At 41.5% G+C, this 15,402-nt stretch overlaps 1 protein-coding gene across 1 annotated transcript in view; it reads left to right on the top strand.

Annotated features, from left to right (window-relative positions):
- LOC115222073 (dynein heavy chain 6, axonemal-like) overlaps positions 1–15,402 on the top strand; it is a 120,637-nt gene that overhangs the window by 63,662 nt on the left and 41,573 nt on the right. Inside the window, exons 43-49 of the mRNA XM_036511197.1 lie at positions 4,767–4,898; positions 6,030–6,193; positions 7,303–7,453; positions 8,740–8,921; positions 11,466–11,649; positions 12,972–13,126; positions 14,436–14,616. Of these exons, the coding sequence (XP_036367090.1) occupies positions 4,767–4,898; positions 6,030–6,193; positions 7,303–7,453; positions 8,740–8,921; positions 11,466–11,649; positions 12,972–13,126; positions 14,436–14,616 (1,149 nt within the window). The remainder of the gene's footprint in view (positions 1–4,766; positions 4,899–6,029; positions 6,194–7,302; positions 7,454–8,739; positions 8,922–11,465; positions 11,650–12,971; positions 13,127–14,435; positions 14,617–15,402) is intronic.

Raw genomic sequence — 15,402 nt, 5'->3', positions numbered from 1 at the left:
CTTGATTTGATTTGACTTGATTTGACTTTCACCTGCCTCAACAGGCCCTCACAAGTGTCACAAGAAGGAAGGCATGTACAGGTGGACTGTCTACGTCGCCGGGTCTTCGGATGGTGTCTCTATGTGCCACCGACACAGGTGCCAGATGTGGCTGGCGAACGGCCACGATCGGATGGTTTTCTTGTGTGCCACCGGTACTGGAACCACAAAGATACAAATTCCATTGATGTTCATCTATTTTGATTTGGTTTGATTTTGATTTTCACTTGCCTCAACAGGTCTTCACAAGTGTCACGCGTGTCACACACTTGCCTCAACAGGTCTCCACAAGTGTTACACACTTGCCTCTGCCTCAACAGGTCTTCACAAAGTGTCACACACTTGCCTCTGCCTCAACAGGTCTTCACAAGTGTCGTAAGAGGGAAGGTATGCACAGGTGGACTGACTACGTCGCCGGGTCTTTGGATGGTGTTTTTATGTGCCACCGACACAGGTGCCAGGTGAGGCTGGCGAACGGCCACGATCAGATGGTGTTTGTTGTGCCCACAGCACGGAGGCCAGTCGATGCGGTACCAGCTACGGCCACGCTCGGATGGTTTTCTTGTGTGCCACCGGTACCGGAACCACAAAGATACAAATTCCATTGATATTCATCTATTTTGATTTGGTTTGATTCGACTTTCACCTGCCCCAACAGGCCCTCACAAGGGTCACACACTTGCCTCAACAGGTCTCCACAAGTGTCACACACTTGCCTCTGCCTCAACAGGTCTTCACAAGTGTCCCACACTTGCCTCAACAGGTCTTCACAAGTGTCATAAGAGGGAAGGTATGCACAGGTGGACCGACTACGTCGCCGGGTCCTCGGATGGTGTCTTCATGTGCCACCGGCACAGGTGCCAGATGAGGCCGGCGAACGGCCACGATCGGATGGTGTTTGTTGTGCCCACAGCACGGAGGCCAGTCGATGCGGCACTGGTTACGGCCACGTTTGGGTGGTTTTCTTGTGTGCCACCGGCACTGGTACCACAAAGAATACAATTCCACTGATGTTCATCTATTTTGATTTGTTTTGATTTGATTAGATTTGATTTTCACTTGCCTCAACAGGTCTTCATAAGTGTCACAAGAAGGAAGGTATGCACAGGACTGACTACGTCCCAGGTCGGGGCCACGGGTTATGGCCTGACTAGTCTTGCCGGGTCTTCTCATGCACAGCATACTTCCATAGGTCTCGGTCTCTAGACATTTCCTTAGTGAGACCTAAAGTTCGAAGGTCGTGCTTCACCACCTCGTCCCAGGTTTTCCTGGGTCTACCTCTTCCACAGGTTCCCTCCACTGCTAGGGTGTAGCACTTTTGCACACAACTATCTTCAGCCTTTCTTGTCACATGACCATACCAGCGCAGCCGTCTCTCTTGCACGCCACAACTGACGCTTCTTAGGTTCAGCTTTTCTCTCAAGAACTTACACTCTGACGATTATGAACACTGACATTACACATCCATCGGAGCATACTGGCTTCATTTCTTGCGAGCTTACGCATATCCTCAGCAGTCACGGCCCATGTTTCACTACCATGTAGCATGGCTGTACGTACACATGCATCATACAGTCTGCCTTTTACTCTGAGCGAGAGGCCTTTTGTCACCAGCAGGGGTAAGAGCTCTCTAAACTTTGCCCAGGCTATTCTTACTCTAGCAGTTACACTTTCAGCACACCCACCCCCGCTACTGACTTGGTCTCCTAGGTAGCGGAAGCTATCAACTACTTCTAGTTTGTCTCCCTGGAACGTGGCAGAAGTTGGTCCCTGCATATTTCCAGTGTTTATTGCTCCTGAGCATTTGCCACAGACAAAACTATTTTCCTAGTTAGCCTTCCTTTGACATTGCTGCACCTCTTATGTGTCCATAGCTTACACTTGGTGCATCTTATAGAGTTTCTACCTACACCTTTTTTACAGATCGAGCAGGGCCATCTACCTGAAGGCGTTTGTGATTGATCTACCTTCCTACTTATTAGAACTTTGGTTTTGGCTAGGTTGATTCTAAGGCCCTTCGATTCTAATCCTTGTTTCCACACCTGGAACTTCTCCTCCAGTTCTGATAGTGACTCAGCAATTAGAGCAAGGTCATCAGCATAGAGGAGCTCCCAGGGGCAACCTGTCTTGAATTCCTCCGTTATTGCCTGGAGGACTATGATAAATAGGAGGGGACTGAGGACTGAACCTTGGTGGACCCCAACCTCTACCCGGAATTCTTCACTGTACTCGTTGCCCACCCTCACCTTACTAGCAGCATCTCTGTACATGGCTTGCACAGCTCTCACAACCATTCTTCTATCCCTAGTTTCCTCATTGACCACCAGATAAGGGACCGGGGGACCCTGTCAAAGGCTTTCTCCAAGTCAACAAAAGCCAGGTACAAGGGCTTATCTTTGGCTAGGTATTTCTCCTGCAGCTGTCTTACCAGGAATATAGCATCAGTAGTACTTTTCCCTGGCACGAACCCAAACTGCATATCATCTAAGGTAACTCTCTCTCTAATTAGTTGGGCTACAACCCTCTCCGTAACCTTCATTACCTGATCCAGCAGCTTGATGCCCCTGTAGTTATTTGTCTCTAGGGCGTCGCCTTTACCTTTGTAGCAGTTGACTATTATGCTGCTACACCAGTCATTGGGTATGACCCCCTCGTGTATCACCTGGTTAACTATACGGTTGACTAAGCTATAGCCGACACCACCAGATATTTTGAGCATCTCTGCAGTAATTCCTGATGGGCCTGGGGCTTTCCCTGTTTTCATGCTTCTAATTGCCTTATCTACTAAGGAACTGTTAACTCGGATTGCTGGTCCCTCTGTTGGGTCGACATTCGGTAGACTCTCTTTATCCCATTCATTTTCCTCATTCAGCAACCTTTCATAGTGGCGTCTCCAAGCTTCTCTCTTTGCATCCTCATTTCGCAAGTGAACCATCCTCCATGCGAACACATTTCTCTCCTACCACGTCACGATTCTCTCTCACACACTGTCTTGCAACACGAAATACCTCAAGTCTTTCATCCTCACGACGCAGGACATTGGCAAATTTTTCCTTCTCTGCTTCCCCTCTGGCTAGATAGACCTGTCTCCTGGCTTCCCTTCTGGCAGACTGATACACTTCCCTGCTACCACCGTTCTTCCAGGCCTTCCAAGCCTGTTTCTTTTGTCTAATAGCCCTGTCAACAATATTGTTCCACCACCACGTTATTTTGGGTCTTAAGGGGACTTTGCACCAGCCACAGATCTGGTCAGCGGCTTTCAGCAGGTTGTCCCTCAGAAGCGTCCAGTTGTCTTCTACCCCCTGCGTAGCTATACTCCCTTCCATTTCGTCTAAAGCTTCAAATAACATATCTCTAAATCTCTGTCCATTCGCAGGGTCTTTAAGCTTCCAGACCCTTCTTCTCCATGTTGGTCGTCTTCTAGTCGCCCTCTTAGTCCTGATCCTAAAGTCACTAACTACCAGTCTATGTTGTGGGGTGCATTCTTCACTTGGGAAGGTTTTGGCATTTATAAGCAGCCATCTTTCCCTTTTTCTGGCAAGGATGTAGTCGATTTGGCTAGTATGCCGGCCCGATCGGTAGGTGACCAGGTGGCTTGTCGGTTTCCTGAAGTTAGTGTTGCAAATCATAAGACTATTCGCATCGCAGAACTCCAGCAGCCTGGTTCCCTCCTCGTTGCGGGAACCATAACCGTAGCCTCCATGCACGCCATGGAAGCCCCCAGCACGTCGTCCAACATGCCCATAGAAGTCACCAGCCACAAAGAGAAGGTCCCTGTCGTTCGTCAATGATGTGGTCTGCAGTAGGGTGTCATAGAAACAGTCTTTCTGTCCATCAGGTAGCCCTGGCTGAGGGGCATAGGCCGATATAATAGTTGCTAAACTATGGTGGAGCACTAATCTAATCTTAATTATTCTGTCACTTACTCTGACTACCTCGATTACCTTATCTACCCATTTTTCGGCGATAAGCATGCCCACACCCCCGACTCCGTCAGTATTCCCAGCCCAGAAAATCTTGTACCTCTGTCCTTTGCCTGTGAGGAACCTAGCAGAACCTCCTCTCCACCTCACTTCTTGAATGCAGCATATATCAACCCACCTCCGTTCAAGCAATTCAACTATCTCGATATATATAATATATATATATATATATATATGTACCATCATCATCATCATCATCATTTAAAGCCCATACTCCATGCTGACATGGGTTGGGTGATTGAAGAGGATTCGATGGGTCCAAGCACTGCAAAGACTGCATCAAGCTCCAGTATCTGCTTCAGTATGATTTCTATGGCTGGATTCTCTTCTTAATGTCAGTGATAGGAATTATGCAAAAACAAGCACCCAGTACTTTACGGGAAGATAAATATCTTTTAACATACACAGTATAAAGGTATGAACTACTAATAAATATTATCTTGCTTTGGTGACATGCATCTTGGCAGGTTTTTATAACAGACCTCGTGTCTCCAAGCAGTGTTCAGGCTTTGAGCACAAATGTCTATTCAATTTGTAAGTCAAGACACTGGTATGTATATGTGCATAAATGTGCATGTGTGTGTGTGTGTGTGTTTGTGTGTATGTACACATGTATGTGTGTATGTAGATATGTGGAGTTAAATCTTACTTGTTTATCATTGTTATTTTGTGCATTTTCCTTGACAGTCATCTGGTGATGTTAAAAATAAATACTAAATCTTGTTTTCATGTTCGTTTTTGAAGGTTATGTATCCTGAAATGTTTATTGAAAATCCTATTTTATTTGGAGATTTCCATTCCTTACAAAATGACAAAAGCAACCGACACTATGAAGAACTTCCTGAACAAAATAAAATTCAAAACATTCTTCAAGAGGTATATCTATCTATCTATCTATCTATCTGTCTGTCTGTCTGTCTGTCTGTCTGTCTGTCTGTCTGTCTGTCTGTCTGTCTGTCTGTCTGTCTGTCTATCTATCTATCTATCTATCTATCTATCTATCTATCTATCTATATATATATATATATATATATATATATATATATATATATACATTGCTTCTACTTTCTCAAAAAAGCATTTTAGAAATAATGATCAAGAAAAAATTATACTAGGCAATGGATATTCTAGATATTCTATTTTCCAATCTAAATATTTCAGAACATGCTACATCACACAAGTTTCGCTGGTTATTTTCGAAAGAAATTTTCTTTTACTCTTTTTACTCTTTTACTTGTTTCAGTCATTTGACTGTGGCCATGCTAGAGCACTGCCTTTAGCCAAGCAAATCGACCCCAGGACTTATTCTTTGTAAGCCTAGTACTTATTCTATCAATCTCTAGAACTAGATACAGAACTATATATATTTAATGGGCTTCTTTCAGCTTTTGTCTTTGGTTGGCCCAAGGTTATTGTAGAAGACACATATCCATGCAATGAGATTGATCCCAGAATCATGTGGTTGGAAAGCAGTGTCTATAGATCCTTTTATGTAAATAAATGTCTTGTCACTCATCATCATCATCATTGTTTAACATCCACTTTCCATGCTGGCATGGGTTGGATGGTTTGACTGAGGAGTGGCGAGCCAGATGGCTGCACCAGACTCCAATCTGATCTGGCAGAGTTTCTACAGCTGGATGCCCTTCCTAACGCCAACCACTCCGGGAGTGTAGTGAGTACTTTTACATGCCACTGGCACGATGGCCAGTCAAGTGGTACTGGCAACGGCCATGCTCAAAGGGTGATTTTCACATGCCACCTGCACAGGAGCCAGTCCAGTGGCACTGGCAACAACCTTGCTCGAATGTTGTTTTTTGCATATCACTGGCACAAGTGCCAGTAAGGCAACGCTGGTAATGATCATGCTCGAATGGTGCTCTTTATGTTTCACCGGCACAAGAGCCAGTCAGCGGCCCTGGCAACGATCATGCTCACCATTTTTATTATAAATTCATATAGCCATGAACCTATGTTTAGTAATCTGAATTTCATTATTTTGTAAAGTATCTTACAGAATTCAACATTATAGCTGCCAAAGATATGATGAAGCTTGTCTTTTTTATGGATGCAATTGAAAATATCACTCGGATAGCTCGAATTCTTCGTCAGCAAAGAGGAAACGGTTTACTGGTTGGTGTTGGTGGTACAGGAAAGCAGTCATTAACACGGTAACCAAATTTTTACAAATCTTCTTCTAATTTACTGATACAACTGTTTATTTATCTTTTAAAAAATGTCTGTTTTATTTTGATTTTGCAATATTTTTCTTGATAAAACTATTCTAAGTCCTATATTTCTTAGTCATTACGTTATACTAGGTCATAGCTTAAAATTTTTATGCTTCTCAGTAAAATATTTAAAAGATGTCATCCTCCAATTTGAGAGCTTATTAAAACAATATATTTAGAATATTTGTATCTGATATCTTTTGTCTATTTTAATTGTTGTGACTTAGGCTTCTGGCAATTTGCAGTGCTTGAAAAGACACATCAAACTTAGTGAAATCGGGGTCATGGCCAGTGCTGGCGACACATAAAGGGCATCTATGCTGGTGATGCATAAAAACACCCATACTGATGACATATAAAAGCTACCCATAACTGTGACACATATAAGGCACCTGTGCCAGAGATATGTAAAAGACACCCAGTACACTCTGTAGAGTGGTTGGTGCTGGGAAGTGAATCCAGCTGTAGAGACCAAGTCAAAACAGACTGGAGCCTGTTGCAGCTGTCTGGTTTACCAGCTCCAATCAAATTGTCTAACCCATGCCATCATGGAAAACAGACATTAAATGGTGATGATGAGCAGAAGTGATGAATTCATTGATTCAGATAACCAGTATATAAGTTTTTGCCTTTCTTTGATTTGGATGTCTTTCATTCAAGATTCAAGCTGAAAAAACATATAGACACTAAAATATGATTGTAGCTATTGATCTGAAACAAGGGGTTTGTAACGATAATGGAAATGGCCAGGCATTTGATTAAATATTAACTTTAGTCCTCTCAAAACAGTTAGAAATGTAATTAACCCAGTATACAAAAGTATATTTCTATATTTAAAATAGAAAAGTGAGAGCAAATAGGTTTTAAAATATGTTTTAAATAAAGAAATTTGCTTTTTGCTCTCACTTTTTTAAGTCAAATTTTTTGAAAATAAAAGCCAGTTGGCTCTGTTTTAGACTTCAGTATTTGATGGTCTCCAGTATCTACCTTTAAATTCTCTATTTTTCAGAAATATAAAACTGGTTGCTATTTCTGCTTGATATTTTCAGTTTAGCTGCTCATATATGTGGTTATAAGTGCTTCCAGATTCAATTAACACAAGGCTACGATTATATAACATTTCGGGAAGATTTGATAAAAATATATAACATGGTTGCAGCTGAAAACCAAAGTACAGTATTTTTATTCACGGATACCCAGGTATTATTTTTTTGTATTACCATCCTTGATCGTCATCCTCTTAACATTTGTTGACATTAGGTTAGATCAGTGGTTCCCAAAGTGAGTGACACTGTCCCTTGTGTGGGTGGGTAGGTGGGGGAGATTCGGGGGAAGGCATTGAAGAAAATTGGGGGCAATAATAGAGTGGCCAAAAGGGGCCGATGGGTGTAAAAACAAAATAATAGGTTCATTAGGTTAAGATTTATTTGTGAATTTCTGTTGTTTAGAAATTGGTGCAGAAAATGGTCTATGTATGTGGTGGTGAGTAGGGATGGGATGGAGTGGTGCTAGAAATGTGACCTGAATGCCAAGGGGCCAGCAGCCTGAAAAATTTGGGGAACCCCTGGGTTAGATGAGCAGTTTGTGAAACTATACAAGCCACCCGTTCATCTTTCTTCACTTTTTGCTACATTCACTCCTACTCCCATCTCTAACCATCTTTCCCTCTTCCCCACACACTTGCAATTTTTACCCACCTGCCCTTCCTGATCTATCCCCCCATTATCTTCTTTCCTCCTGCTTGTACCTTATCAGGTACAAGCAGGTGAAAACTGACATTAAGATTGATAAAAAATCAACCTTGTCTGTGAAAAGGTTTGAACCTGAATTTGCACCCCCTAAGCAAATTTTAGTCACACACTTATGCTGAACACTCATTCATCATCATCATTTAACGTCTGTTTTCCATGCTAGCATGGGTTGGATGGTTCAACCAGGGTCTGGGAGGCTGTACCAGGCTCCAGTCTGATCTGGCAGAGTTTCTACAGCTCGATGCCCTTCCTAACGCCAGCCACTCCGTGAATGTAGTGGGTGCTTTTTATGTGCCACTGGCACAGGTGCCAGGGGAGGCTGGCATTGGCCACAATCAGTTGGTGCTTTTTACGTGCCACCAGCACAGGTATCACAACTACAATTTCCATTCAATTTTTATTTTGATGTTGATGTACTTGACTCAATAGGTCTCCTCAAGCACAGCAGGTCGCCCTACGATCCAAGGTAAGCACAGCAGGCACCGTCCTGTGATCCAAGGTACTTTGGATAGGCTGGGGCTGCTATGTGAAACTGGTGCAGGAAACGGCCATGAACTCACGTTCATTTGTGGGGTCTTCGCAGTCACAGCATATCCCTAGAGGTTTCATTGTATGCATCTGTTATCTTATGTCATTCAACATTTTGTTTCCCACTGCTAACAATATATAACTATATTTCAACTATTTTTACTATACATCATAACTCTATTTAATATGTGAATAACTATCTTTTAGATTGTAGTGGAAGACATGTTGGAAGATATAAATAATATCTTAAACTCAGGTGAGGTTCCAAACCTTCTTGAGCCTGAAGATCTTGAAAAGTTGATTATTGCATGTCGACCGGCAGCAAAAGAAGCTGGAATACCTGAAGGAAACCGAGATATGATATACGATTTCTGCATCAACAGAGTTAGGTTTGTAACCATTTTACTCTGTATTTATTTTTCATTTCCTTGTTCATTAATCTGATCAGCTTAATAAGAAAGAATTTGGATGGCTTATCAAAATCTATTGCCCAAAGAGATTGTAGCTGACAGCAATGTATATGAGATCTGATCAAAAAGTATCAAGACTGTTGCTATGATAAGAGAGCTAAAGTATGGAGAGTGAAGTTGCTTGGTACAGATTGGCCTTGAACTTAGTCATATATGCACACTAAATTGTGATGTTCTAACTCACTTCAGTGATTTATAGCAGTGCTTGGAAGTAGAGTGTGTAGAGTGTGGTCATCTCGAAAAGAAGATTGGATTTCAGCTACTCAGAATTTCCTTGATTGTGTCAAGGAAGATAAAACTTTTTGAAAACAGTCATAGCAGGTGGTAAATTGTGGGTTTATAGCCATGACCCTGGAACCAAGGCTCAGTCTTCACAGTGGAAGACCACAAACTAGATTTCATGACATCCAAGAGAATGCGATGAGGTAGTTCTGTAGGAGTGGCTGTGTGGTAAGTAGCTTGCTTACGAACCACATGGTTCCGGGTTCAGTCCCACTGCATGGCACCTTGGGCAAGTGTCTTCTACTATAGCCTCGGGCTGACCAAAGCCTTGTGAGTGGATTTCGTAGACAGAAACTGAAAGAAGCCCATCGTATATATGTATATATATGTATGTGAAGGTGCGTGGCTCAGTGGTTAGAGCGTAGAGCTTACGATCGTGAGGTTGTGAGCTCGAATTCTGGACCGGGCTGCGTGTTGTGTTCTTGAGCAAGACACTTTATTTCATGTTGCTCCAGTTCACTCAGCTGTAGAAATGAGTTGCGACGTCACAGGTGCCAAGCTGTATTGGCCCTTGCCTTTCCCTTGGACAACATCGGTGACGTGGAGAGGGGAGGCCGGTATGCATGGGCGACTGCTGGTCTTCCATAAAACAACCTTGCCCGGACTTGTGCCTCAGAGGGTAATTCTCTAGGTGCAAACCCATGGTCAGTGTCTGACCGAAGGGGGTCACCATATATCACCATGTATGTATGTGTGTGTGTATATGTTTGTGTGTCTGTGTTTGTCCCCCAATATCGCTTGACAACCAATGCTGGTGTGTTTATGTCCCCGTAACTTAGCCATTCGGCAAAAAGAGACCGATAGAATAAGTACTATGCTTACAAAGAATAAGTCTTGGGGGCAATTTGCTCGACTAAAGGCGGTGCTCCAGCATGGCCACAGTCAAATGACTGAAACAAGTAAAAGAGTTACAGAACTTTCCTTGCAGTTTTCTATTAAGAAAGTCAGACAAAATGTTTGATATTTTTTCTAGCTCTTATGGTTCAAATACCTTCTAATATTGACTTTATCTTTCACACTTTCAGTGTCAATATAACAAGTTCCCCACCCACCCATCCATCCACCTACACACCCACAAATCTCAGGCCATCTGCCTGCAGTTGAAAGAATTAAATATATATTGTATGATGCTAGTGGCACATAAAAAGCACCATCCGACCGTGGCCGTTTGCTAGCCCCGTCTGGCAGCTGTGCTGGTGGCACGTAAAAAGCACCCACTACACTCATGGAGTGGTTGGCGTTAGGAAGGGCATCCAGCCGTAGAAACACTGCCAGATCAGACTGGGCCTGGTGCAGCCTTCTGGCTTCCCAGACCCCAGTGGAACTGTCCAACCCATGCTAGCATGGAAAGAAGACGCTAAATGATGATGATGATGATGATGATGATGATGCATACAGGAAAAATAGAATTCAAAATATGAGTATATGTATATTTTATTAATATTTAGCGAAAGCAACAGAGTGACACAAGGGCTAAGAGTTTCGTGCATTGATAAGTTTGTTAAGTGCCAATGCATGAAACCCTTGGCCCTTGAGTCACTCTGTCGCTTCTGCTAAATATTAATAAAAATATATTGTTTAGATTTATATATATATACACAGCAGGAGTGGCTGTGTGGTAAGTAGCTTGCTTACCAACCACATGGTTCCGGGTTCAGTCCCACTGCGTGGTACCTTGGGCAAGTGTCTTCTACTATAGCCTTGGGCCGACCAAAGCCTTGTGAGTGGATTGGTAAACGGAAACTGAAAGAAGCCCGTCGTATATATGTATATATATATATATATACGTATGTGCGTGTATGTTTGTGTGTCTGTGTTTGTCCCACTAGCATTGCTTGACAACCGATGCTAGTGTGTTTACGTCCCCGTCACTTGGCGGTTTGGCAAAAGAAACCAATAGAATAAGTACTGGGCTTACAAAGAATAAGTCCCGGGGTTGAGCTGCTCGATTAAAGACGGTGCTCCAGCATGGCCGCAGTCCAATGACTGAAACAAGTAAAAGAGAAAAAGAGAGTAAAGAGTAAAGGAGTATTTTCTATATATTTGTATTACTATCTTGTTGACTTAGCGAACAAAGTAATTCCACATTTTGTCCTAAATTTATAATCTGTTGCAAGCAGATTGTTTTGTTTTTAACCAAAACCTTAAATCTACCAAGAAATAATTTTTGCTTTATTACAGGAACAACCTCCACATTGTTTTGTGCATGAGTCCAGTTGGCAATGCATTCAGGACACGCTGTCAGACATTCCCTTCTTTTGTAAATTGCTGTACAATCAACTGGTTTACCCAATGGCCAAAAGAAGCATTGTTAAATGTAGCAGATTCTTTCTTTGACAAGCTGGATGTTGATGACACAATGAAAGTAAGCATTCATACATAATACTTGTTTGTTCAGAGTTGCATTGTTGAGAATATTTCAGAGTTGATTGTACAGAGGCAATCCTTTGGGTGTAGTAGTGTTGGACACATAAGATGTGCAGTATTATCCCGGCAAAGTTAACAGAGAAAGTAATCTTTGTGTGTAATAGATATGTAGGTACAATAAACACTATAGGTGCAGGAGTGGCTCTGTGGTAAGTAACTTGTTTACCAACCACATGGTTCCGGGTTCAGTCCCACTGTGTGGCACCTTGGGCAAGTGTCTTCTACTATAGCCTCGGGCCGACCAAAGCCTTGTGAGTGGATTTGGTAGACGGAAACTGAAAGAAGCCCGTCGCATATATGTATATATATGTGTGTGTGTGCATGTATGTTTGTTTGTCTGTGTTTGTCCCCCTAGCATTGCTTGACAACCGATGCTGGTGTGTTTATGTCCCCGTCATTTAGCAGTTCGGCAAAAGAGACCGATAGAATAAGTATTGGGCTTACAAAAGAATAAGTCCTGGGGTCGAGTTGCTCGATTAAAGGCAGTGCTCCAGCATGGCCGCAGTCAAATGACTGAAACAAGTAAAAGAGTAAAAGACTAAGAATGCACAGAAAACAGACTTCCTCAGATGTCTGGTGGGAATCTTTAGAAATAGTAGAAATGGCGGTGCCCCAGCATGGCCACAGCTCATAGGCTGGAACTGGAATCAATCAATCAATCAATCTTCCATACAAGGAAAAAGTGGAGGAAGAATCTCTGAAAATGTAGATGTTGAAATAAGAATAGGCTGGGCAAAGTTCAGAGAGCTACTACGTTTATTGGTAACAAAGGGCTTCTTTGTAAGGATGAGAGAAAGACAGAATGTATGATGCCTGTGTATGTACAATTATGCTGCTTGGCAGTAAAACATGGGCTGTGACTGCAGATGATATGCAAAGGCTTGAAAGAAATGAAGTCAGTATGCTCTGCGTGAGGGGTAATGTCATGATGTGCATGTACAACAGAGTGTTAATGATTTAAGAGAAAAATTGTAGTGTGCAAGAGAGGACTGCATTGGTTTGGTCATGTAATGTGTATGGATGACAACGACGACGATGACGATGATGATGATGATGATGATGATAGGGGTGATGGTGTTTGTGGTGTTGGTGGTGGTGGTAGTGTTCATGATGATGATGGTGGTGGTGGTGGTAGTAGTTGTGATGTTGATGAGGATGACGATGACGATGACGATGACGACGATGATAATGATGATGACAATGACTAAGATATTCTCCTTTATTGCGTTCCAACTTGAATACTTTCCAATATATTTGCAGACCAAGTTGTCAGCCATGTGCGTCGAGATACACGTTAGTGTTACATCAATTTCTGAGAGATTTCGTAACGAATTGAAACGATGCTACTACACAACACCAACAAGTTACCTGGAGTTGATCAATCTCTATTTGTCTATGTTAAACGACAGAAGCAAGTAAATATTATACGTATTTAATTTATTTACCTGTTTTAAGATGTGTCCTGTAAAACTGATATTTATAAAGACTTTTACTAATTAGCATTTTGCTTAATCATTTTTGGGGATTGAGAATATTTCAACAGCCTTCCAAAAGAAGTAGATCTATGTCAGTGGCCAGGTAACCATGGTTCATCAGAAATTGCAACACCTCACAAAATCTCTCTATATATAAACTGCAGTTTGTCTGTGTGTGTGTCTGTTAGGTTGTACCCTCGCCCTGACCATGGCTTTCAACCGATTCTGATGAAACTTGATACACACATAGCCCAATGTCATAATTCAAAACTAACGCAGCGAAAATTTTGAAAAGTTCCCCCAGTTCTGAAAAAAATCGATAAATTCGACATAGGGTCGAGAATCAGAAACACAAACCACAGACTGTCTAGGGGACGCAACTCGACCTTTTAACTCTCAAAACAAAATTTACCATCATTTTTTTGCTATTTTTGGGCTATAACTCTCTAAAAATGCTTTATAGTTATTTCCCTTACAAACCCGAGCAACGCCGGGTGATACTGCTAGTAAGTGAATATAACAATCTTTGTCATTTTCACTTTCCATTTGGCTAAAACGGCTCTTCCTCAATATAATTGCTATTTACCTTTCGCAACATTCTCAATTATAGAATTATTTATCTCTATAATCTCAACTTGCATTTAGTTTACCTGAATGACATTCAGCCTACTCTCATTACTTCAACATACTCTCTTTTCTCTCTTTTACTTGTTTCAGTCATTTGACTGCGGCCATGCTGGAGCACTGCCTTTAGTCGAGCAAATCGACCCCGGGACTTATTCTTTGTAAGCCCAGTACTTATTCTATCGGTCTCTTTTGCCGAACTGCTAAGTGACTGGGACGTAAACACACCAACATCGGTTGTCAAGCAATGCTAGGGAGACAAACACAGACACACAAACACATACACACTCATACATATATATATATATATATACATATATAGGACAGGCTTCTTTCAGTTTCTTTCTACCAAATCCACTCACAAGGCATTGGTTGGCCCAGGGCTATAGCAGAAGACACTTGCGCAAGATGCCTCGCAGTGGGACTGAACCCGGAACCATGTGGTTGGTTAGCAAGCTACTTACCACACAGCCACTCCTACGCTGACTTCTCTTGATAAACATAATATTACGCTTGTTGCTTGTGTTTTGTTGTTTTTGATATTTTTTTTTTTTAATCTAGAAGTTTTACTTGTATTTTTGAAGAGCTAATGGCTTCTCATGTAAGTTATGCTTTTGTTATACAGTTCCATAAAAACTGCTGAGGCTCGAGTGAAAAATGGCGTGAAAAAGCTCTTGGAGACAAATGAAATTGTTGCTAAAATGAAAAAAGAACTCGTTGCACTTGAGCCAGAATTAAAACAGAAGTCAGCTGACACAAATGCTTTGATGGAAAAGCTTGTTCTAGACCAAGATAAAGTGGATGCTGTGAGTATTTATTCAAAACTTAATCAGTTTTCAAATACCAAACAAAATACTATAGCAAAATAATTTTCATAGCTTTCTGCAAGAAACTCATACATACATACATACATACATACAATCATACATGCATACATACATACATACATACATACATACACATACATACATACATACATACATACATACATACACATATACACATATATACATTTATATATATACATGGGTATAAGTAAGTATTTCACTTATTTCTTTACCGCATTTATCACTGATGAAGAGAAGGTTCTTATGAACTAACTCTGAAATCGGGTCCGATATGGTAATAACGGAATTTTTTAGAAATTTCTGTCGGCTTTATTTGAAACACATGCTTGTAGTGATAAATTACATGGTTATTGATGTAGTGTCCATTTTCGGCATATTTTGGCATTAGAAATTTTTTCTTTTGCCCTTACTTATAAATTGTATATATATATATATATATATATATATATATATATATATATATGCACACAGAGAGAAAGGCAATTATGCAGATAAACAAATTAAATACAACAGCTTGAGTTTGATATACAAAATATATATATAGGTATACACGCAAACAGAATACTGCATGCTTATATAACATTCACTATCCTGCAGTTTCAGGGAGAGGGAGTAAGTCAATTACATTGACCCCACCTCCCCTCCATCCAGTGTCCAATTTATCAATTCTGAAAGAATGAAAGGCAAATTCAACCCCAGCGGAATTTGAACTCAGAACATAAAGCCAGATGAAACGCCACTATG

Source organism: Octopus sinensis, linkage group LG19 (assembly GCF_006345805.1).
Source record: "Octopus sinensis linkage group LG19, ASM634580v1, whole genome shotgun sequence".
NCBI lineage: Eukaryota > Metazoa > Mollusca > Cephalopoda > Octopoda > Octopodidae > Octopus > Octopus sinensis.
This window is presented reverse-complemented; position numbering and strand designations above follow the sequence as displayed.